This window comes from Cervus canadensis, chromosome 18 (assembly GCF_019320065.1).
Source record: "Cervus canadensis isolate Bull #8, Minnesota chromosome 18, ASM1932006v1, whole genome shotgun sequence".
NCBI classification, from domain to species: domain Eukaryota; kingdom Metazoa; phylum Chordata; class Mammalia; order Artiodactyla; family Cervidae; genus Cervus; species Cervus canadensis.
The window spans coordinates 48,788,529-48,813,704 of record NC_057403.1 but is presented as its reverse complement, the minus strand read 5'-3'; the positions used below and the strand labels follow the sequence as shown (position 1 = coordinate 48,813,704).

At 51.0% G+C, this 25,176-nt stretch overlaps 1 protein-coding gene across 1 annotated transcript in view; it reads right to left on the bottom strand.

Annotated features, from left to right (window-relative positions):
• Positions 1-23,420, bottom strand: part of ABCC12 (ATP binding cassette subfamily C member 12) — a 32,814-nt gene extending 9,394 nt beyond the window's left edge. The window contains exons 1-12 of the mRNA XM_043437786.1: positions 23,269-23,420; positions 21,138-21,210; positions 19,258-19,461; positions 15,897-16,031; positions 15,712-15,787; positions 15,557-15,628; positions 12,578-12,667; positions 11,774-11,877; positions 9,681-9,878; positions 8,817-9,043; positions 5,918-6,055; positions 2,706-2,892 (exon numbers count right to left, since the gene is read on the bottom strand). Coding sequence (XP_043293721.1) covers positions 2,706-2,892; positions 5,918-6,055; positions 8,817-9,043; positions 9,681-9,878; positions 11,774-11,877; positions 12,578-12,667; positions 15,557-15,628; positions 15,712-15,787; positions 15,897-16,031; positions 19,258-19,461; positions 21,138-21,210; positions 23,269-23,393 — 1,629 coding nt within the window. The 5' untranslated portion in view covers positions 23,394-23,420. The remainder of the gene's footprint in view (positions 1-2,705; positions 2,893-5,917; positions 6,056-8,816; positions 9,044-9,680; positions 9,879-11,773; positions 11,878-12,577; positions 12,668-15,556; positions 15,629-15,711; positions 15,788-15,896; positions 16,032-19,257; positions 19,462-21,137; positions 21,211-23,268) is intronic.
• Positions 23,421-25,176: the final 1,756 nt, after the last annotated feature.

Below are 25,176 nucleotides of genomic sequence, written 5' to 3'. Positions count from 1 at the left end.
ACCTGTAAAGACGGCAACATTGTTAACTATCTATACCCCAATACAAAATAAAAAGTTTTTTTTAAAAATTCAAGGGTATCAGCTCTTCAAGGCCCCAGGCAGCCCTCCACAGGGTTAGAATCCCCTTGTCAGCACAGTGCTGGCCCCAGGAAGTGTTTGTTCTCTCCATGATGTTACGTGATATTACTTTGCACTTGCTTTCTACTCTGTGGGACTTCACAACAATTTCTCATCCATCTAGGAGTCTCCTCTGTTCTCAAGGGAAGCTTTGTCAGCTGGATTTTCTGTGTTCTCCAAAGGGGGCTAATGCTCAAGAAAGCCAGCTGCAAGAAACATATCCCCTGGATCTTGATGTGTGCAAGTTCTCCAGCCTTACAGGCATGTTTGAAAACAGTCTCACAGAAAGCTGGTGATATCTTCCAAAAGCATGACCTCAGTTGAGGAAAGCTGAAACAAGTACAGGAATCTAGCCAACATCATCTGTTTAATACTTTACGAGGCAATGACAAATAAGATCAGCCATCAATGAGGGAAACTGCCTACCCAAGGAAAATCCATTCTCCTCGATTAACATAGTGTCCTGAGCATATATTTTTGTTCCTCCTCTTTTCCAAAGTATTCTTAAAATGATGGTGAGAGATTTCAAAATGGAATAGACCATGAACAGCAAGGGGCTTGGGAAGAAGTATTGTATGAGAGTTACAAGTTTCTGGAAGATGGAAAGAGGATGAACGCCTTTTGATAGGACAGAGGCAGAGCGCGCTGCAGGGGCTTCCAGAGTGCTCCAAGGAGCACAACTCAGAGAGGCTCCGGGTATGAGGAGGGGCCCTCAAAAGACTGACTGAGAGACGGTGCATTGACAAACTTCTGTTGGACCCATTTCTTCCCCTTCCTCATCTTCCTCCCAGCTGGACACTCTCCCTAGGCCAACACACACACACACACACACACACACACACACACACACACACACACACATGCTTCTTTAAAGAAATTGAATAATTTGGGGATAAATGGGGCTCCTAGATAAAGCCCCTTTAAAACTAACTTTTGTGTGCCTGGAGGCCTGCTCCCTGGCTGCTTTCCTGAAGTGAAGCAGCCTGTGGACAAGTCCAACCCACCCATCCACAGTCATAAAACCTCCCATCAGGAGAGACCTAGTGAAGCATACACAAAGACAGAGGAAACCCTAAAAATCCAACATAGGTTCTCATACTTCAACACAAAAGGATGAGAGGATATATGAACAAAACCAGTGCAGCAAAGAGCAAGAACCAGATAACAAACAGAACCAGATAAACAAATGAACAAAAAGCCTGACCCTGGGAAAAAAGCAGATATCAGTCAAAGAAGAGAGGAGAGTTTAAGAAAGGCAGAGTTTAGAGTTTTCTCTGATTAATATCCTCAGAGAGATATAAAATACATGTTTAAAGATGATTCTTTTAAAAACTCAGAGGCTAAGAAAGAGTACATGAAAATTAAGTATGCAAAGAATGGCTGAATGACAGAGCAAAGGAAAATTCCCAGAATAAAAATAAAAAGACAAGAACAGGGAGACTTTGAGATGAAAGAAAGGAAGCATAGAGCACTGATGCAAGAAATCCAATATTCAAGCAATATGAGTCACAGGAAGAGAAAACAAAGGCAAAGGAGACAAAGACATTATCAACAGGAGGAAAAAGAGTACGGGAGGAAAAGGAGAAATTTTTCCACTTGAAGAGAGACTTGACTGTATTCTCTTCCCAGCCTTGAACAGAATCAGCGGAAAGAGACCACCACTCAGACTCGTCGTCCTAGAATGTCAGAGCCCTGGGGATAAGGGCTGCATCGGAACAGCTTCCGGAGAGAGGAACGTGAAGCATGCGTCAAGGAGCAGATCCATGCCTGTGTCTACTCCACGCAGACTCAGATGGGATCAGACCCAGATGGCCTGGGTTCAAATCCCGGCTCTCACACATGCAGGTGTGTGACCCTGGCGAGTCTTTCTGGGCCTCAGTCTCACCTGTACAACGGGGATTGTGGCATGCCTACCTCACGGGTTATTGTGGAGGTAAATGAGTTAATTTATGTAAAGAATTGATAACAGTGCCTAAAATAGCGTGCGTTTCCCTATTATCATTATCATTCCCTATTACTATTATTCCCATATTGTTGTTATTTTTCAAAAGAAAAACCCCAAAGCACCTCAAAAGAGAAGTCAGTAATTCTTTGTCATGGACACCGTGGCTGCCTCTCCAGCATTGCTTTCCCTCTCCCCATTGTGGGGCAGCTGTGTGACTTGGGTCAGGATGGAGCGTGACTCCCTCCTTTGGCCTAAACCAATCATCTCAATCCCGTCTGTTCACAAATTAACAATAGTTCTGGGATGCCTAAATTAATCCGCTAAGAGTAAAGCAAGGGCTTTTGTTCAGTGGCTGGAGCAGGAAAGGCTTTCCTCCTGCTTTCTTCCTGCTAGAGCCCCTAGAGGCTGCCGGCCACCATTGTACAACCATGAAGGAAGTCACTATAGGAGGATGAAGCCAGGGGCCATGGTCCCCCTGTGCCTGAAGCCCATACAGCGGCCAGACCTTTTAACCACGTGAGCCACCGCGAGCCTTCTTTATTATTTAAGCCCATTCGAGTTAGGTTTTCTGTTATGTCCACCCTGCCTGATACACTCTATGCCAGAGCCTCCAGGCCAAGCCCAGCCTTCCACTAGGTGTTACCTGGATGATGTAAGACAATGACAAGCCTTTGGATGAAGCACTGATGGAGGAGAAACTCAGGGTCACCAACAAGGCCACAATGAAGGTGACGATGTTCATGAGGACGTCCATTCTTAGAGCGAACCATCTGAGAGCACAGTTAAAGTACAGGAGATGGCTGCAGTTTTCATCGTTTAGCATCTTGAACCTAAAATTAAGAGATGAGACAAAACAGGAGGTCGGGTTGTGCCTCCATAGACTTAGAGTTAGGGCTACCAGACAAATAGGGCAAGAGGAATTTTTAATCAAAGGCCAACGCATTAGTACATGGGAATCTCTTACAAAGAGAGCATAGATCCAGACTTTAAAATCTGCCACCATGAGCATCTTTGATTTGCACGTATTTTGAGAAATCCCAGGTGGCAATAGAGCTTGATGCTGAGTGGGCTCCTTCTGTCTTTCCCAGAACTGGCAGCTGGAACCCATAGCTGAGAACCTCCTTTTCAAACTTCAAAGCACCGCTGTCTTCAGAGCAGGCATCCCCCAAAGGCCCAGTGGAAATGACGTTGACCCCTTTGATCTACAAAGGATGGGAGGTGGAGGAGATCTCAGGGTTTGTGATGGTAGGGAAAGGAAGAGAGGGTGCTGGACTGGTTCTCCTCCCCAGTTCAGGGAAACAAGATTCAAGGCAATTGCTTATAAAGCTGGAGGGAAAAAGAGTAAGCTGACATCTTGCACGCCTGCCGCGTGTCCCCTGAGCCAAAGAGGAGAGGGAACACGGGGCAGAGCGACAGAGCAATGACACTGACAGGGGATGGGCAAGACCCACGCCCAGAGTTGCTCATTCCCCAGATGTATGGAAGATGGTCCTGCCCATTCCTGCAGTACCTAGAGTTGGGGTGTGGGGGGAAGATGGCATATGGGGCTTCAATCCTGGTGCCACACTGATTGGCATGAAGTGGGAGGCCCCACATCAAAGGAAAGCAGTGAGGCTGCCAGGAGTTCACAGAAGAACAAAGCAGAGCCCGTGGGCAGTATGTCCAGCAGAGTGACTGGGGACCCGCGTCCTGGTGGGGGCTCTCCCCTGCCACGCCACATCTGCATGAGGAGCTGGGTCAGCAGAAATGAGCAGCAGAAATAGACACAGCGGTCCCCTGAGGAGGGTGTGTCCTTCTCCTACTCCCCCACTCCATCTCCTTGCACCAGCCTCAGATAACCAGGCTCAGAGAAAAGGGAGGGGGTGTTTAACACAACAGACCAGGTGCTTCCTAACAGCTACCCTGCCCCCTTGTCCACAACATATGGCAACACAGCATGACTGCTCCAATTCTCTGAGCAGATGCCTGGGGGGCGGGGGTGTGTGTGCTATGACTTGTGTACATTTAAGATTGTAATTTTAACTGAACTGAGCTAAACAGACCAGAAGGGACATCAATCACAATTGCCACTAAAGGTTCCCTGGACCTCCTGGGAAAGGGGCTTCTTCAGAATAACTGGTAAAAGAAATTATTGGTAAAGTTGAAAACCATTCGATGTTTAAACCCTAAGAGTTGAGATTCCTCTGCTGGCACAGTCATGACGTCCTCGGGCACGGCTGCTCCATCCTGTTCCAAACCTCCTCCAAGGATTCTGGCCTGAAACACCTCTGACCACCCAGGCTGGCCCTCTCTGTTTGCACTCTCACTTACTTTCCTCAGTTAAAATATTCTTCCAAGCACCATGATGTTTTCACCATGTCACTGTAAAGCCTACAGATTCAACTGATAGCTTGAGTGACTCAGGAGTCATCTGTGGTCTTCTCTGTGCGCTTGGTTAGGTTGTGCAGAAACAGAACCACTGGCTGGGGTCAAGTTGGAATTTGACCTCCAACCTTTTTTTAGTGGTGCAGCATTTTCGTCTGGTTGCGAAAGCAACACAAGTCAGAAGCCCAAGCCCTCTGGAAAGTCCATGACTGGAAAGAACGGATGAAGACGGCAGAGCCCATCAGTACTGTGGGGGCTCAGCTAGCCTACAGGATCGTTCTGGAAACCTTGGAGGACAATCTGCTGGAAGACAAGGCTTGAATCTGCTCAGTTTGTTGAGAGTTGATGGATGGCCCATGATCAAGACACTGGAAGGGGCATGGCAGGGCCCTTGACAGATGATGTTCAGGTCAAACCAGTAACAAGGCTAGCTGCTGACTGAAGTAAAGACAGGCTGGAGTGCTTGAGATTGGGGGTGGCAGGGAGAAAGAGATGCAACTTTTGAAGTGTACATTAAGCTTTTGAGAAAGGAAAGGATGGGGGTGGAATAAGAACATCTGTGTGGCAGAGACACTATAGGTTCACCAAATTCCATTTTTACAGCTGGACTACATTTCCCAGCCCCCTTTGCAGTTAGCCGCACCCATGTGATTGAAATCCGGCCAGTGAAAGTACATAAGTGATGAGCACCTTCATTGGGGTCCTCCTCTCACATCTCTGCTCTTACCTTCCAATTAGACCAGAGGAGCTGTGAGATGCAGAGAGACTGTGTGCCTGAGTGTGGGGCAGAATCACCGACCCCTGCCCCATGGACCCTTGTTCACATATGACTTAAGAATAAACATGTATTGGGTTAGCCCCTAAAATTTGGAGTTGTTTGTTACCACAGTGAGCTTACTGTGACCGATACACAATGATAACCTGTGATTATATGGTGTTTTAGAAGATTGGAGATGGAGGATTCCAGAGAAATTTATTAACCTAGTCCCTGCATCTTACAAAGAAGAAAACTGGTCCATCTACTGAATAAGATGTAATGTGGTCTTTAAGAATGAGCTTTACAAGGAATATGTAATAACAGGGGAAAAAAATGCTATTTAAAAATAAAACACAACAAAAATGACTATAAGTACTTCAGAAATAGAAAAACAGAAAAGATTGGAAGGAAATACACAAAAATATTAATAGGATTTGGGTTGCAGGCCTATGGGAGATTTTTGTTGTTGTTGTTTTCTCCTATTTTCCTGAGCTGAAAACATTCTACTTCTAGAGAAGAAAAATAAAACACGTAAAGCACCATGGTAAGGTTGCCATTGGATGAACTCGAGTCTTTGGGGGCCTCGGACACTGGGGGAAAATGCTTAGTGCATGAGGGGCTTCCCCTCCATTCTACCGGCTCTCCTCAGTCAGTCCTCATCCCTCAGACTTCCCTCCTCAGAGCCGGGCCAGCGGGGAGCAGAAGCCGGGGGGCAGCCCCTGCCCAGGACTCACTTGTTAATGCAGTCTTCCCTCTTGTTGTAGGCGTGGATGGTTCCCAGGCCCTGCATGGACGAGGTGATGTGGGAGAACCAGGGGGACCGGCTGATGTTCTCCACTTTCTTGAGTTCCTGGATTCCTCTGTGGAAGATGCTGCAGGGAAACCAAGAGAGCCCCAGATAGGGTTTCCCAGGGCTCCCCTTGGCTCACACAAACCCAGCTGGGCGCTCAAGACAAATTGAAGACGGCTGGCGCCGCCAAACAAGGGAGGAGGGGCTGGCCTGCGTTCTCCTCCGGGAGCAGCCGTCCCCGTGTGTCAGGAAGGAAGGGTCTCAGAAATTCAAGCCGCTCCTTCCTGCGTTCCCAGTTCTGAAGGCTTCCTGTGGCGTGAGGGTCTCACTACACGGGCTGTGACTCTACTCTTTTCAAAGACTAGAGAATTTCACACAGTGCAGCTCCTAAATACAAGCCAGCCACCTTGGGGTGCCCAATCAAATACCTGATGGCTCAGTGGGTAAAGAATCTGCCTGCAATGCAGGAGACTCAGGGTTGGGAAGATCCCCTGGAAAAGGGCATGGCAACCCAGTCCAGTATTCTTGCCTGGGAAATCCCATGGACTGAGGAGCCTGGCCAGCTACAGTCCAAGTTGCAAAGAGTCCAAAGGGTTGCAAAGAGTCAGACACACCTGAGTGACCACACACACAAACAAATAAAAAGGGATCTCTTCCAGTTCTGGAGGAAAATCTGAATCTGGTGTATCAACTGCCAGTGTGCAGTCTTCTAAAGGCAGTTTCAAAGGTAATTTTGAGCAATATACGAACATCATCTCCTTAGGAGCTGACTTTAAAACCAGACTCTTCACAGTATGTAACTCCCCCTGGGCCCCCGTGGGTGCGAGACCACTGCCCTCAGCACGCACAGTGGCAGCTGATCCATGACAGTGAATCTGACCCAGGGCAGAGGAAGGGAAACCTCATTTGTCCAGAGTTCAAGTGAGTTTGTTAGAAACATCCAATAATTCCGTCTGGATCAGCCTGATCTGGCCTGTCTTACAGCATACAAGAATGCAGTGCAGAGAAAAACCTTTTGCAAAGTAAATCAAAAACAGACAGAACAGAGAGAACAGACAGGAACCATGGTCAGACGAACACGTGACAAACACGTGGATGGTAAAAAACTAACACTAGCCCAAGGAATCATTTTTCTTAATAAGACACAGCACCCACGACGTGGGGGATTCTCCGGTGGCTCAGTGGTAAAGAACCTGCCTGCCAATGTAGATGTGGGAGACATGGGTTTGATCCCTGGATTGGGAAGATCCCCTGCAGGAGGAAATGGCAATCCACACCAGTATTCTTGCCTGGAAAATCCCACGGACTGAGGAGCGTGGCAGACTACAGTCCATGGGGTCACAGAGTCAGACCCTGAGCAGGCACGCACTTAGGACAGGTTATATTTAGAAAAAGACCTGCAGACATCATTTTTATTAGATCACCACAATAAACCCTTGAGGCCAGACACGGAGGCCCATGTGTCCTCTCTCAGAGTCACCGAGGGGGCAGTGGGAGACTGAAGTGAGAGTCCAGCTCCCCCAACACCCAGGGCGCATGTGCTAGTTGCCATGGTGATGCCAGCTGCAGCCAAGGATGCGGAGTCTGCCTCTCCACCCATGTGTCCCTGCACTCACACTTCCCACTGTTGGCTGGCTCATCCGTGGACTTGATCCACAGCCTTGAACTATCCAAAACCAAACCTGTAATCTTGATCACCCTCAACTGCGTCTCCTCAGCTGTCACTCATATCTGTCTTCACACTGCTCCCCATCTTGGATGCATCCTTGGCCTCTCCCATCCCCTAACCTCAGCGGACTATCTCAGAAATGGCTTCAGGATCCACCTGTTTTCTGCCCGGACTGCTGCTGCCTGTGTCTCATCTCTCAGCCAGACTCTGCCCTGCAAGAGTCTCCAATACTATAGCCCTTCTCTGATCTTTCTGAAGCTTCATCCACCCTCCACACTGTGGCCAAAGCAGTATTTTGCAAGCTCAACTCTGAGTGTGGTGTCCCTGTTTACAGGTGGATGTGGGTGCAGGATTTGTGGGCTGAATCCTTTGTAATCTGGGGGACCCTCTTCAAGATGCTGTGTGTCAAGTCCAAGGCAATTTTGTTGAGTTTTATTGAAACTCAAAGTTTGTATAACATTTAGGCAGCCTAGTCTCATCTGATCCTTTCGAGAACCCCTTTGGAAGAGGGCAGGCACATGTTCTGATGATTACCATTTTAGAGATGAGGAGACTGAGGCTTGCAGCATTCCTTTGACTTCTCCAAGGTCCTCCAGCTAGTTGTGCAGCAGAGTTGGGACCCTGGTGCAAATCTCATCTGATCTCCAATCCTTAGCCCTCACACAATACCACCAGCTGCCGGCTGAGAACTCCAGCTCATCCAGGACAGGGCGGAGCTGGGTTTCCTGGAAGGCTGGGACAGATGCTACCCTCCTGCTTTTCCCCAGGGTAGGTGAGAAGGTGGGCACAGGGACCCCCTCCAGTGCCAAACAGCTGACCACATCACTGGTCAGGTGGGGCTACTTCTCAAAGCTCAGAGAGACTGAGTTCTGGTGTCCTCTCCTCCAGCAGCAGAAACCGCAGCGCCCCATGGTTAAGAACATAACATCAGTCAGGGAGCAGCCACTGTTGCTACTTTCCTGACCGGGGACCAGTGACTTAATCTCCCAATCCTGTCCACCTCTCAGCATGGCTCTGAGGCTCAGATGCCTGACGTACGCCGAGCACCTAGCACAGCACCCAAGTCAACATGCTCCGGCGTTCAGAGAACACAGCGCGGACTCAGCACCCCCGGATACCAGCCGGTCTCTGCCCAGGATTTGTGTGCTCCGCTTTAAAGAGCGCATCGACCTACCGTAAGAGAATGAAGAAGCCTAAAGCCAGGACGGCCAGGACTAAAAGGACAGCAGGAAACACAGTGGCCAATATCACAAGAATAAACAGCACCATGAAAAACTGCTGCAGAAAGTTCTCGGCGTGAAACGGCAGCCTCACATCCAGCTCGTCCATATCCTTGGAGAAGCGGTTCATCAGTCTGCCAGTGGGCGTCCGGTCAAAGAAGCTCATGGGGCTCTCCAGGATCTGCGGGTGACCACGGAGAGTCAGGGTCGGGGCATGCGTTTGGTGGCACCCCCCCCCCGACACCCCGGGAGGCCTGCCTGCTGCCTGGGATCGCGAACCAGGCCTGAGTTTCCCTCTGGGGCCCGACACCGTGTGCCAGGCCATCCTGGGAAAGTGAGGCTGTGGCCACGTGGAGGAGCATGACGGAGGAGGGATTCAGCCTCCATGAAGGATGGAGGGATTCTGTGCCCCAGGGCAATAAAAAGTCAAGTTCTATTGTCTCGATGCAGGCTACCCCTGTGCGCTCCAGCCAGGGACCTCCCCGGCCGCCGGGGAATGAGGAGGGGATCCCATGTACTCAGGAGATGCTCTCTGGGCCTGCGCTCACCAGTTCCATGGCAGTGTCCTCAGGAAGAACTTCCTGACCACCCTCACCTTCACTCCCAGCCCTGTCGGGCCCGTGCCACGCCTGCAGCTCCCCAGAGTTTGCCTTTCTGGTTGATAATTAGATGTGGGAGACTCAACGGTAAGCTCAGTGAGCAACTGTGTCCGCCCCAGAGCCCAGCACAGCGTCTGGCGCATCGCAGGGGATCGGTGTAAACCCCACTGACTGGGATATGCATGCAGCCCCCCAGGGCGAGGGGCAGGGGGACTGTACCTTGTCAAACACTCGGTCATGCAGGGAGGAGGAGGCCATCAGCGTGGTCTTGGTGAACATGAAGCCTTTGGTGATGCCAAACACCAGGATGGACACCATGCTCCCTGAGTACACCCACTGGTACACCCTCGGCCCGGAGTCTGCCAGCACCGTGCCCACCTCGCACGTGCTCATGTTACTGTGAGGCCCACACGTCATCTTGGGAGGAAAGCAAGAAGCACCAAGAACTGATCAACTGTCAAAAGAATGGGAATTTTCCAGAGAATGTTCCCAGGGAGAAGAAACTAAATAGAGGTGCATAAACGTTAAGAATGAATCAGGTGGTAAAGTCAAGTAGGTTCCCTGTGGGGCTCTTGAACTTTGAGTGGGTCCTCCTGCTGGGTCTCTGGGATTCCAAGGGCCCCTGGCTGACGAGGCTCAGCACAGTCAGTGGAAAAAGCATAACAGACAGACCAGACCTGTACAGGGCAGTTGTCTTGGAAACCAACAGTGCCTCAGGGGACCAGAGGTGATGCTGGGCCAGGAAAGTCACAGAAGCAACAACATATGAATTCCATAGGCTGGCTGTGCAACCCTCAGGCAGCCCAGACAGGTTGGGGAATCAGGGACCCGAAGGCAGAAGCCACTGGGCCTTTGGGGAGATTCAGGAGCATCTCTGTAGGAGGGGTCAGCCCCAGAGCCCTCTTTCTTTCCTTTTCTGGGGGCGCACCTAGGAGGGCACTGGTTCACTGCGCTGGAGTCCCCAGGGGGTAGGAGGGAGTCTGATGAACCAAAGACTCTGGGAGGATCCAAAGTGACCCCACTTGGCTCCATCCTGCCCCAGAAGAACATGTTTTTGCCTCCATTTCTGGGGAGAGGCCATCTCCTCCTCCTGAGAAATTGGCAGTTTCATTCTTCTCTGAGCTGTGTGCTAAAAAGTCAAGACTGCCTTTGGGGAGCAAACAAGCATCTTCCTTCTAAATGCCATTTTGCTGATTACAGCCCTAGAGGAAATGTAAACCAGAGGTGGTGGCTGATGGATGCACATCCATAAAAGCAAGAGCATCCCTGGGGAGCTAATCGACCAAAGGACCAGCTTGAAGAGGAGGCTTCACTGTGCTGTGGGCTGTGTCCACGGTGTCTGGGGGTGGAGCCAACACGTGGGTAGGCCGTCATGGCTGCTGCCCAGTTAGCACAGCACCGGCCTCCTGGGGAGGCTCCACTCCGATGAACACCCTGGGCTCTCCAAGGAAAGGGCTCTTCAGGAGCAAGCAAGGATCTGGGGGAATGTTCCAGAGGTGCCTCTCTTTCTGCAAAGTGCAGGCCACCCCCCTGAGACAGGTCTCAGGGAGCTGTGCTGAACTCCAGGAGGGCAATCCCATCCTCTCCTCTGCCCGTGTCTTCCCAAGGCCTCCTCACGTTGGTTGTCATAGCAACAGAACTATACCAAAATGTAATCTTGGAGGATGGGGAGGCAACCTCACAGCATTTCCCAGGGGGCTCCAGGAAAGCTCTGAAAGCATGGGCCAAAAGCTGGGAGAGTTTCCATCAGGCTTGAGGGAGAGTAGACTTATCAGTCCTCAAGAGGGGCCTGGCCTGGTTGCAAATTTGGGAGTCAGGGAGAGGCCCGCAGGGGTCCTACAGCAGATCCAGGCTGACTTTCGCATGTCCTCTTCCTTTAGAGGGACTTTGGGGAGCCAAGCCAAGTGGAACCCACTGACATCAGACAGTGTCAGTGATGAGATGTCAGTTTCTCTTCAGAGGCAAGAAGATGGAAATCTGCGTTAGGCTTCCCCAGTCCCTCCCAGACTCTCCTTGGAGGTCCCTTACAACAGAGTCTGCAAAAAACTGACCCCATCCTGCCTGTGCATGACTCCAGAGAGGCTGCATCTGCCTGGCACAAGGTTTTTAGCCAATCCTTTAAAATTCGAAAGTGGCACATACAAATTCAGATGCCCTGCCTGTCTTGAAAGATCAAAGGGGATTGCTGGAGTCAAGTTGCGTAGGTGTAAGCTGCTGACCTTGGTCTTGTGGTGGGGGCTGTGGGAGGCTCATTGTGTTCAGACTCTGTCAGCAACTGACTCAACAGTTGCCAGAGCCAAAGGGGAACTCACCTGTGAGCCCTTGTCTAACCAGACACCCAGCCACCAGTTGCTGAAGGCAGAGCTGCCGATCATCAAGACGAAGAGGGACACCACGAAGAGAGAGAGCAAGTACCCTGCAGCGGAGGAGAGAGGGCCAGGGGTCACAGAGGCCATGCAGCAGCGGTGGGCTCCTCTTCCTCGGGGTCCAACCCTGGTGGGGAAAATCGAAGCCTATAGGGAAAGGTCATCCACCCTGGGAAGCACTTTCTAGGCTGACGTGACAACTATGAGCATTAGGTCCCAGAAACCCCAGTGGGGACATCTATTCCACCTAGTTGGAAAATGGATCCAAATGTCAACATGTTTAGAAACAAAAACCACCACTGTTCACTGTAATACAAGTGACTCAATGTTTTTAAAACAAACAAATTTTAAAAAACCCGGCCTTGCTGGAGAGTGACAAGCAATGGAACTATAGGTTATCTTTTGCACATGGCAATGACTCTTGCCCTGAAGGCAGGCAACGAGCAGATGGCGCTGCACTCAGAGATCAGAGTGCAAGGTTACACAAGCACCACAGCCAGGTCACGTTGCTGCTCATTCAGTTTCAATAGGTAGTGTCTGGCAGCTTTAATGGAGATAAAGGATGATTCCATTTAAAAGGCGGCTTTATCAGACTTTGGATTATAAGGGGGAAAAAAATATAAAGCACTGATAAACGACCCTAGCATAAAGAGAGCAATTGTTAAAGAAGTCATAAAACATGAACCCAACAGTTTAAGAAAGAATTTTTAATGCAAATTAAATCAAGAAACCCGTTGTTTTCTACCAAACCTCCAGAAGCCTTAATGTACGTGTGATACGTTTTCCAGGTCACAGTTCCTTCCCGGGGGGACTCAGTCTGGATGAGCTGGTGCGGAGGAACTGTGGGGACAAACACAAGTCCTGCGACACCCGCAGTGGGGCGGCCCCCTCCTGCCCACCTCTCCACCCCCACCACTAAGGCCGGTTGTCATCCTTCCTTCCACTAGCCCTATGCTTTAAAATTCCCAACACACTTTTGCTCGTTTTATTGTTTGGTCCTCATGACAGCCTAGTGAGGCAGGTGGCTTTCAGTCTTTTGAGACATATTTATTAAGCAACTACTACATGCTCAGCGTGCTGCAGTCCATGAGGTGGCAAAGAGTCGGACACGACTGAGCGACTGAACTTGAACTGGCGTGCTCAGCTCTGGGGAGACAAGGGTTGCCTTTCTCTAGCTCTACAGAAGCAGACCCTAAGAAGAGGATGTGAACACACGCAGTTTACTCCGGAGCTAAAGGGCACAGGGCAAGGAAGTCGGCAGTAAAAAGTGTCTCAGCAAAAAAAAAAAAAAGTGTCTCAGCAAGGCAGCGCTCTTTGCTCCCCGCTCCCCCTCCCCACCCACTTCCATGGACAATGGTAGCTTACCTCAGCACAGAGAACTCTCAGACTGGGGCACAACTACATTTCAGAGATTTTTCACATGATCAGTGAGACCTGGGATGTTTCTACACCAACTCCCATTGGCATCGGGGGAGGCTCCCCCCTGGGGGTTAATTCCCCCCACACTTCAGGCTTGACCTGTGGCTGGCAGCTCCCAGAGAGCTCTGGGCAAAGGGCTGCAGGTGTGAAATGCCAGCTGGGAGTTGGGCTGGGTGGTGCAGAAGTGCTGAGGGTACCCACGCTATCTACTACAGGGCCAACAAGAACGCCTCCACCACGGAGATCACACCATGAGCAGAAACCAGGGCATCCTCCCAGGTGGGTCCCTGGATCCCGCCACGTGGCTCCCCCACGTCCCTTCCATTTTCCAAGGTGTAAGGGCAAAGGGCCACGAAGCTCCCACTGGAGCAACGTCCAGAGGTGCAGGGATGAGCTCCCAGCAGCCAGGAGTGAATCGCGTCTCTCCCCTCTCCAGCATGAGAAGGAGGAGAATGTCGGCTCGGAAGCAGCACCCTATGCTTATACCTGGCTCTTGTAAACAGAGATGATCAGAGCCTGACTAGGGGGTCCCCCTGCACAGGGCTCTTGGTACCCTGCCCCGGCAAGGAGAGCTCGCATCTCAAAGGTGCCTCTGAACAGAGCTGCCATTATCCCCTCTGCCTGGGAACGCTCGCTCGAGCTTCTTTAAAATGTTCAGCCTGACTTTTGCTCATCATCGTGTCTCCCTCTGGGGCTGCAGCATGCGGGGGTTGCCTTGACGGGTCAGCAGAGCCTAATGAGCAGCATCCCGGGGCGTTAAAGGAGCTATTGGTCCCAACCCAGTCAGCTCTGCTGCTGACACTGCGCACCTTTGCGGGCTGTGCCACCTTCAACCCTTCCATCCCTCCAGCTCTCAGCATTTAGCTTCACACCTTCCCTTTCCTCTCCAGAGAAGGGGGTGGGGTGAGGAGGAGAAGAGGAGCAGGGTTTACTCTGCCCACAAGACCCCAAATCCTTAGTAGCCTGGAGCTTTCCTAGGAAAGCATGGAAGAGACTACAAGGGCCCCACTTCAGCCTTGGCCGCCTCCAGAGAGATAAAAATATATTGTCCAAATGGGCATGCGTTTGTCACAAGCACCATTAATGGTGCCAACTTTCATCGATGTGAAGACTCACATTTTTTCCCACATTTTAACATCTCTGAAATCAGGATGTGCCCCATTCGGTAGCATGCCATATCATTTAATTGGCAGAGACTTTTCTTAGTGGTACATAAAATGACGCTGCTCTTAAAATAGATGGCATCTTAAATGTGATGAAATATACTAAGGTTTTTTTTTTTTCAGCCACACATTATTGAGGGACCTTGCTGTGGCCATTTTTAGGGGGGTGTATTTTGATTCCTGTCTTCTCAGTGCCCATCGAGGGCAGGGCATAGAGCAGGTGCTCAACAAATGTTGAATGGATGAAGGGATGAAAGGCAACAGAGACTAAGAAGGAGAAGGAGTTTGACCAGCCTGGTCCTTGCCAGGTTTATCTCCCACATCTCTTCTCTCTGCTTTCTTGGAATTACCTGTTACCCTCGACCTCAAAGCCCCCCGCTTTCCCCACCTTTTCACCATAGTGTCCTGGGCAAACTCCTACATATGCTTAAAGGGCCAGTTCAAAGGTCACCTCTTCTGTGATGCCCTTCCTGATTTCTTACTCCCACTTCAGCTCCCTATTACTCTTATCACAGCTGCCCCTGATTATCCTTTTACCTATGGCCCCCACCAGACCAAAAGATCCTGAAGACAGGGGCAGTCTAGCTTAGTGACTGGCATATAGTAGAATGCTGAGTCCTTATTTGTGGGAAGAATGAATACCCTTATTCCACATCGATTTCTACTCTGCTATACAATTCTTTCTCAACACTCAGCATAAAGACTGAGAAACATCTCATCTCCTGTGTGTGCATTGTTTTGATTATGCACATAATCTCTTTGCATTGTTTTGATCTTTCCAAATAACAATAACAACAACTAATAACAATAATAACTATATGTCAGGCACTGTGCTAGTCATTCTATGTAGCGTTTCTCTTGTAATCATTGCAAGAACCTATGAAGTTGGTACTCTTATTTCCCCCGTTTTATGGATTAAGAAACTAAGGTTCCGCACGGCCAAGTATCTTGCTTCCAAGTTCTAAAACTAATACGTCGTTGAGCCAGAATTCAAATTCAGGGAGCTGAACCCCAAGGCTCACACTACAATAAACGATACAATTCCAGCTGCCCACAAAGGACAGCATGCCTATACTTCTCTATCCCACATGGTAGCTGCCCAACAAATTCTTAAGAGTATGTAACTGAGGGAATGAACAGTAAATACCTTTTATGTCTACAAATTCTGATTCTGTTTCAGATTCTTTTCCTTCACGTTTCTCATCGCCTGGAGCCAAAACTAGGGTGAGAAATAAAGAACCATCTGTGTCCACTCATGAGCCATGAGTGATAAGAGAGGTGGGATGGGAACTCTGATTGTACCAGCGTCTTCATTTCTCTCAGCAGGGCTCTCCTTAAGGGCTTCCACTGCTGCTGCGTCATACATGTGCTCAGGATCCTAGAAACAAAATGAAATCCCTCTGAAAACGAAACGACAGAACTTCTCCAGGCCAGAAATGATGAGGGAAGGCACCCATTCTCTTGCACCCAAGTAGAAAGAGACTTACCTTGAATTGCAACCCACGGAGATTGTGAATCAGTTTTGCATAGCGTCCCCTCTCCTCCATTAACTCCTTGTGGGTTCCCTTTTCACAAATCTCCCCATCTTCCAACAAGATGACTTCATCACAAGACTCTAAGAACTGCAGGGATATTCAAGCAATGTACAGTGAGCTTCTGTCTTGGAAGAGAGAGGAAGAGCACGGCGCTGGACTCCCATCCAGGAGCATCCTGGGCTCATGTGATCCAGGGGTTCCCAATATTGGCAACACTGATATTGAGGGCCAGATAATTCTTAGTTGGGGGTGAGGTGGGGACTGACCTGGGCATTGCAGGATATTTAGCAGCCTCTCTGGCTTCTATCCAGTCGATGTTAGGAGCACCTCCACTCCCAGGTTGTGGCAAGTAAAAGTGTTTCCAGACACTGCCCGATGCCCACTATGAGGTACAGTGGCCCCCAGCCGAGAAACACTGACTTAGTGCCTATGTGTCTTGTGAGAGCAAAGGGGGCCTCTGGTTGTCACTGTGATGCACATTGAATCTTCCTCTGCTATTACTCCCTATATGAACCTCCTTGCTAAGAAATCTGATCACGGGAACTTGGAGTATGAAATTAACAAGGTCACTGAAGCCATGATTTAGTGGAGAAGGGAAGTATGACCTCAGCAATGGCTCCCCTCTGTTGTAACGTTACAAACCCACCTCACCATCCTTATCTAGCCCAGGAGATGCAGCCCATGGCACAGTCCCTGGCCTCCAGGCCACTTTACCTGGCTTGAGGAGTTTACACCAGCCTTATCTGTACCTTTAATGATAGCATCCTACATTTTGTCCAAAGCACTTCTGTTTTTCTAATTTGAGTTCCTTTCATTTCTATATCACGTCTGAGATCAAAGAGCTGCTAAGCGGAGTTTCCTTTCATTTTGGAATGAGACTGAGCTCTCCCGATAGGATCAGCCCATCTAGGGGCAGGGAGACCCTCCTAGAGGTGGACAAGATGCTATGAGATCTAAGACAGTTCAGCCTGAACAGGGCTTTGCAATTCAGGTGGGAGGTCTTCCCTTGTACTTTGGGGTTCACACAGATCAAATCTACCTTGATGCTCTTGATTGAAACCCTGAAAGAAGTAGCTACATTTGGTCACTCTGCATCTGTTGGGGTTTGTGGGGAAGAAGCCAAATGACAACAGGTTTTCTTGGCCTTGGACAGGTCCAGCCTTTCTGGCTTCTTTGGACTAACTGCCTGGTTCCATGTCCACTTTCCCAGACAACACAAGGAGGAACAGCTGGATCTTAATATCCAGTGGAGACACTTTCTGATAGAAAGTCTCTTCTCATCTTTGCACAGCATCTTCTAATTTTCAAAGCCTGATCTCATCCCCTCTCTGTCCCCCACAGTCCAATCAAGAAAGCAGGCAGCATGATTATCAGCCCATTTCCCAGATGGGGAAACTAAGGCACAGATATGGGAGCACACATCCCAGCCCCTGAGGCTCCTGGTGAAGCCCCTCTGGCCAGTGATCTCCCAGTTCTCTCCAGCGAGACAGAGGGTGATCTGTGCAGCTTTGCTCTGCAAACACAGACTCTGGCCCTGGGTTGGATGTCAGTGGTCGGCCGCTGGCCTCATTTCATTTGTTTCCTCAAGTGACAGAAGAGCAATCGTCCAGTCTGAGCACCGGAAAGCATCCAGATTGCGTGTGGACCCCCGAGTGAAAGTAGCGGGAGAAATGTTCCGGAAAAGCCCAGGGGCTTCAGGTCCGCCTCTGAGCGCCTCCTTCCCATAATGGATGACCGGATTGAGACTCCAGCGCCATCTAGTGGCTGCCTGTATTTTCAACACGCAAAAAGTAAGATGAAATGACCTTGGTGAAAAATAGAGTCTCTGAGGAGACTGAGCCTCCTGGGATATAGTCTGAGGCCACTCTGCTGGTGAGCAAGGTTCAGAGGCTGGGCCAGGGCCAAGGTCACGTTGTGCCCCTTGAAGACTCCTGAAAAGACAGCTCTGACCCACATCCGTTGGGCCCTCCAGGAGGACAACCCTTCCCACTGCCTGTGGTCTCCAGGGACTGGAGCCTCACGGGGCAGAGCTGTGGTCACCACATTTAGCTCCTGGGCTGGGCGAGAGCCCATTCTGAGTCACCTCATGGGGGCCCAGAAGAAACCCAGCCTTCTCCACACCCCGCCCCTGCCTAGCCGAGGAACGAGGAGCTCTTATCTCACGCGCCCAGCTAAGATGTTTCCTGGAGATGACGGACACCACTCGGGTAAACCCCATACGCTAAATTCAGATGCTTGGCGCTTCTTCTGAGACCTCTAACCCTCAGTAAAGAGAGGCAGAGGTTGGGGCAAAGCCACAGGTATAGGAAGGCCTGGTTTTCCTAGTCCTTGAAAACCTGGCCCTCTTCGGCTAGACCTTTTGGCCACTGACAGAGGAGCCTAAAGATGCTGTAACCATGGCAACTTCACATGCTGTCAGCTCCAACCCCTCCCCTAGCTTGTCTTACCCTTGCAAAGGCCGGGAGTCCCACCTCTTACTCCTAGTTTAACATTTCCCCCCGGGTGGCAGAAGAGTCAGAAGATAGGACTTCTCCTGCCTCTGCTCCAACTGACTTCTCATTACAGTCCCATACTGGGGGCTCTCTCCTCCAGCCACGCACACACACGCATACACACACAGATGCACAGCGCATACCTCTGGGGACTCACTTGCCTACTCACTGTAGATAAGTCAGAGTGGAGAAGGGTCCTGAACCCTTTCCATGGGGCTGACACAGTAAGTACTGTCCCCAATCTGCCAAATTCCCAAGCTTATTCAGGGAGTTCAGTCACTCCCTTTCCCGGGAAATATTCATGTTCCTAAGCCTGAGAGTGGCTCTGAGCAGGGAGAAGCTTCTTGCCTCAGCCCTGAAGTCCTAGTCTCCAGCCCCTTCCCCCTGGGGAATGATACAAGGGGCATCTGAACCCCAATCAAGTGTTCATCATCTCCTGTCACCCCCTACCCCTGACCTCAGGTCTGCCCAGCCCTTGATGGAGGAGAAGGCTCTTCCTACCTGGCTTCCCACCTCCCCATCATCAGTGATCCCGAGCTGGAGGAGGTGCCCCATGTCAATCCCACAGGTAGGGGTCAGGTGTTCCTGGAGAATTTCCCTCTGATGGATGGTCTTGGCTCCACTGAGCCCAAAGGTAGGGTAAGCCAAGCACAGAGGACTGGGCAGAGCTCCACGCTAGCCTGGATGGCTGGGGACCATCACAGTGTCACCTGCCCCTTCCCTGACCTGGTCCAGGTGAGGACTGCAGGTTTAGGCAGAAGAGGAGACTTTGCGAGCCACACCCATTTCATGACCTCATGGGTCCTGCTGGTCCCAGTCACCTGCAGCTGGTGGGTCACCAGGACAACGGTCTTCCCCCTGAGTGCCTTCTTAATGCACTCCTCAAAGACGTGCTTCCCCACGTGGGCGTCCACGGCCGACAGCGGGTCATCCAGCAGGTAGATCTCATGATTCGAGTAGATGGCACGGGCCAGGCTGATCCTCTGCCTCTGCCCCCCAGAGAGGTTGAGGCCCCGCTCCCCGATCTGTGGACAAGGGTAATGCTATGGTCCATCATCAGGCCGAATCTCCCACCCCACAGTCCGTGGGGACCAGGAGCTTCCTGGAGACTCTACAGCAGACCGCTCATCACCATGGTCCAATTCCTCCACCCCCTTCCAGGAACGCCCTGGCCACACCAGGTACCCTGGCAGTGGGAGGCTCCACTTCTGCAGGAAGCCTGGTGGGCAGTGGCAACTAGGGAAATGCTCCTTCCAATGTTGAGTGAGGGGTTCCTGGCTCACAATACCGCCACCCCAGTGCAACCCCATTGGGAGGGCTTCATCTTGACCAGTAGTGCCAGAGGGCATTGTTGAGCAGGAACCTCTCATTGTGGAGCAGGAGAGCCAGGGGACAAGCGAACAGGAGGGAGAAGTGGCTGAAAGCAGAGGGTCAAGGAGCAGGTATCTCTGTTGGTCCACTTGTGGATCAACTTTTCACTCCCACCAGGCAACTCTAAGCTCCATGAAGGCAAGAGATGTGTTTGCCTTGTTCATCATTACATTCCTAAGGCCTGGCACCATGCCTGGACCAGAACAGGTGCTCAGCAAGCATTTGTTGAAAAGGTGAAAAGCCCAGGTTGCCTACTTGAGGTGATCCTATCCAACTGACCCCAAAGCGAGCCTCCAGGACTTCAGCCAGGCGTTGGACTGCACACTAGGGCAGGACACATGAAGTCAGACAAGAAAAGTCCCCTCTCTACCGGGAGCTCACATCTTAGCAGGGGTGGGTAGTTTAGTTATACACAAAGTAATGGCACAAAGGAGTTTTAACAAGTGCCATCTGAGAAGCATAAACTAAGCCCTTTGGGGCATATTACTTTAGACTTTGGGACTCAGGAAAGTCTTCCTCAAGGGGATGGATTTGGAGTGGGAACTCGAATGGTGGTAACTGGCAGAAGCAGAGGTCTAGAGCCTGGAAGGCGAGTGTGCAGCTAGGTAAGCAGGTAGGGGTGGGTGGAAGCAAACACTGGCAGGGCCAGGGCTTCAGTGGTTGTGGTGGCCATTCCCTTAACACAGGCACATGGCTACACCGGCAGAGAATGACAGTGTGCTCTGAACTGGGCTTTCGTCAGGATGCCTTCCTTCTCTGGGGTCCTGGCAGATTGGGAAGACTGTGCAAAGGGCCCACTGGGGTGGGGAGACAGAAGGTGGCCTGGTGATGCCCCTCAGTCACCTGAGTTGGCAGGCTCAGCCCCCGCCCTTTAAATGAACACCCTTCAGGGGAGATATTTGGACATGACCCTTACACTCCTGGGCGGGTGGGGCCAGCACATCAAGAAGGGGCCCGTGAGCATCCAGCCACAATGCTGTACCCCCAGTCTCTGTCTTGGAAGACAAGCCAGCCTGGAAGATGGGGAAGCAGTTTTTGCCAGAAACCATCCCCGAGATGGCAGGCAAACTGGAAGTGACCCCAGGAGTGAGCAGGCGGAGCCCAACCCAAGTGGAGCTGGTGTCACATCCATCGTGATATCCCCCAAGAAAGGACCCAGGTGGAGAATACAGGATGGTAGAGCCTGACTTTCCCCACATCTCCTGGGACCCTTCGGTCCTCTGGGACACCTGGATATGATGGAGCCAGAGCCTGCAGAGCTTCAGCGCAGTGGACCTGGCATTTGGGCGGCTGTGCACTGCTGTGGGGTTGAGCTCTGGGTTCTACTCACCTCGGTCAGGTCTCCATAAGGAAGGCTGCTCAGGTCCTCCTGGAGGGCACAGACGCGAACTGCTTGCTGATACCTGTGGGAGCAAAGCTTGAGGTCAGCACCGTGAGAAAGACCCCACGTCCATGCAGCCCAGGGTGGCTCAAAAGGCGCACTGGTGTCCTGGGCAGGCAAGGAGGTGGCTGGTGGCTTGGTCTTTGATGTCCAAGGGCAACTCCCTCTTGACTTCTTCCCGTCTATCTGATGCAGAGTTGACTCGGGAGGGTCCCTCCCCTCACAGGCTTCCCACCATTTGAGAAAGATGAAATAAGTGCACACAAGACCTCTGAAGGGAAAGTGACTCACAGGGGTTAGAGCAGGGAGTCACCAGTGAAGGCTGAGGTCACTGGAGGAGATCTCCCAGAGGATGCAAGACCATTGATGGACAAGAAGATGCGTGTGGGTGGCACCAGCAGACAGTGAGCAGGCAGATCACAGGTCTGCACCAGGATCTGGAAGCACTTGACGCCCTGAGCATTGAGCCCATGTGTCAACTTCAGGGCTGCTATGCCTGGTGGCTGAGACCAGTAGCTTTGGAATCAGAACCTGGGTTTGAATCCAGCTGGGTAACCTTGAACAAGTGACTATACCTCCCTGATCACTCTCCACTCTGTACATTAGGTTAATAACTCATTAGGTTGGGAGAAGTGGGAACGCTGTCTGATGCTCAAATTCTCCATCAGCAGTAGTTACAGCTAATGTTATCACCTTGGCCAGTCTTTGACTATGAGACTCAGGATGCTCGGGACATCTTCATCTTGCCACCTCCACTCCCATCTTAAACTTCCTCCCACTCTCCTGCTTCCCGTGGTCCTGAGAGTCTCAATATCCATCCCAAGAGCAAAACCTCTGCTAGAGATGCCACACATAAAGGGTGCTCAGTCCATCCTTCAAGGCCCAATTCAAGTGCCACTCTCTCTTCCATCTTGTGATCTCTGCCTCTGAACAGTCCGGCACAGTCTCCTGCCCTTGGCATATTCCTCCTTGGCCGATTGTCATCTCTGTGCGTCTCCTACCACCCATTCCACACTTGAGCACTTGAAGGCCAAAGATACATCTGAGCCACCCCGGTGGCCCCCATGGTCATGCACAGTCCTGTGTCTTGCAGGTATTTGGTAAATACTTGCATTCTGATGCCCTATGAGATAAGGACAAGAATCCCTTCCTCTAGTCTGCCTCTGCGGAGAGAAGCCATTCCAGACAGGGCTGGCAGGAGGCACGGGAAAAGGCAGGCCAGGAGATGCTGGGAAGAACAGTTTGGCCAGGGCTAAGGACTCCCTGACTGAGCCTCTTGACAGCGGGATGTCATGACCAGGGACAAGGAGGGGAGGTAACATATCTCTTGCTGAGAACCCAATGCTGGCCAATGCCAGCCAGCAAGAATGGAGTTTGGCAGGGTCAACTCACTTTGGCAGGTCAACTCTCTCTCTGGGCCTTAATCTCTTCTTCTGTAAAATGGGGATATTATGCCAGAGTCCCCCTAAATGGTTGGTTATGGGACTCTAATAAAAGAATGTACATGGCAACACATCAAGCTTGGCAAAGAACCTTAAGAATGTATTTCCAAAAAAAAAAAAGAATGTATTTCCAGAGCTTAAATATAATGGCCCTATATGTGGATTCAAAAATTATGAACTTTGTTTTCATTCCTTTCATGTTGAGAACATCAACAGCAACATATCCCGATAGCTCTGGTGTCAGTTAATAGTTTCAGGGTTGATTAATTGCATACCTGCTGCACACAGTTTCAAGGAAAGTTCCGATTACTTGGCCTAAAGCAAAATTGTCAGATTCCTCTTTCTGCAGTCAGACACCATATGCACTGTTACAGAAAACCTCAGAACATATGCTACTCTGCATTGGGATGGAGTGCTGATTCCATTCATTCCTGGGAGTGTGATCGCAGGTCTGCAGAAGGCACCTCTCCTGAACTCTGGGATCAGGAAGAGAAAAACCAACACCCAGCCACATATGATGAATGTTTAATCAGAACTCATTAAAGAAACCCACTTAGCAATCATTACCAATGACATCAGCCTCTGTAGCAGAGTGTACCAAACACAAAAGTACTTCACACTTTCAAAGTTAATATTACCTTCGGTGATCATACTTTTCTCCAAATAATATGTTTTCTCTCACATTTCCATGAAAGATCCATGCTTGCTGGGAAACATAGGCCAGAGTCCCGTTGACGGCCACGATCCCTTGTTGTAACTGCATCTGAAGCCACAACACCAGAGAACCCTCAGGAGCCAGGCCTCACTGCCTTCTCCTCGGGGCCCTGTTGCACTTTTGCGTGTGTGCATGAGTGTGTGCTAAGTCGTTTCAGTCATGTCAGAGTCTTAATGACCCTATGGACTGTAACCTACCAGGCTCCTCTGTCCATGGGATTCTCCAGGTAAGAATACTGGAGTGGGTCACCATGTCCACCTCGATCCCAGGGTAGGATCTTCCCTACCCAGGAATTGAACCCACATCTCCTGCGGCTCCTGCGTTGCAAGTGGATTCTTTAATACTGAGCCACCAGGACAGCCCCCATTGGACCTTTGCCACACGCTTATTCCATGGGCACAAATTCTGAAGGCATGGAGGGTGATAGGATGTCTCTCCACACACAAAGCCCAGCTGTGCTGACGGAGGCACTCAAACACCCTTGAGAGGCCAGGTGGGAATGTTCCAGAAGGGGCAGAGGTAACCCCTGCATGCTGGAGAACATGTGGGGCATGGGAGCTGGATTCTGTTTTCTCTGGGACGTTCCAAAGGAGCAGACCAAGGGTAGAAGTTAGAAGGAGGTAAATTTCACTCCCATATGCCTCAAAACTCTCCAAAGAGGGATCAGGGTGAGGTCATGAGTCCCGCATCACTGGAGGTATCTGAGTAGAGTCTGGCTCACCTCTTACAGGGTTCCGTGGAAAGGATTCATATTATTGGGTGGAGAATCGGGTTGGGTCACCTGTCATGCACCTACCTACTCTAGGGCTGTCACAGAGACACACACCAAATCCCAGAGCACGGGGGCTGAGCAGCTCACCTGCCTCACTCCCCACCTCCGCCTTCAAGCAGGGAAGGAGCTGTCACTCCTCCTACAAATGAGCCAAGTGAGGCCAGTAGAAGTCACCCTGTTTGGAGAGGCTCTTCTGAGCCCGGAATCCCCTTGTCTCTACTGCAGGCAAAGGCAGTCCCAGGTCCCAACCTCTTTTGGAGCACAGAGTGAGGGGAAAAGGGACTTAACATTTTTCCCTGAATGCTTCTCATTCACTTGGGAAGCCTTGGTAACCGTGAACGGTTCATTTACTGAGGATACAGTGAACGGCTTGGCCGTTTCCCTGGGGTCACGCAGCTAGAAACAGCAGACAAGAGTCCCGCTATTCCTAGCAGGAGGTGTGCTCTGCTTCATGCATTCATTCAGCCCCTCCTCCAAGGACCAGCACCTGCTCCGGGCAGACGCTGAGGAAATGGAGGTGGATCTCAAGTCCCCGTGATTTGCACCGGGTTCTCGGGTGCTTCCCCGCCAAGCCACCTGGCTGGCCTTTCTAATCGGCACAGGCCAAGCATGTCATGAGAAAACTGTGGGTTTAATGACCCGTCTCTCCCTTTGACCAAGATGGAGCTCCAGGCAAGAAAGCTCTCACTGCTTAACTCAGCAGGCAAAGCAGAGAGAGTGTGGAAGTTCCGGCCCGCAGGCCTGGAGCTGCCAAGCGCATCGACCGCCTAGGACTCATTGTTAACTCTTGAGTATAGCATGCCATGTGGCCGAGGCCGGGGCCCCGGACAAGGCCGGCGGGGAAGCACTCCGACGTCACAGCGCTCCGCACGCAGCTTACCTGTCCTAGCAGAGCTGCGATAAGGGAGCTCTTCCCACTTCCGACATTCCCGCAGATGCCCAAGACCTTCCCCTATCAGAGAAACAGAAAAGAGACAGTCACTCTCCCAGCTCTTAGAGGGTCACCCCCAAATTGTGCTGGCCAGGCCAGGCAGGGACCAATGGGTCACTGCTGGCTCT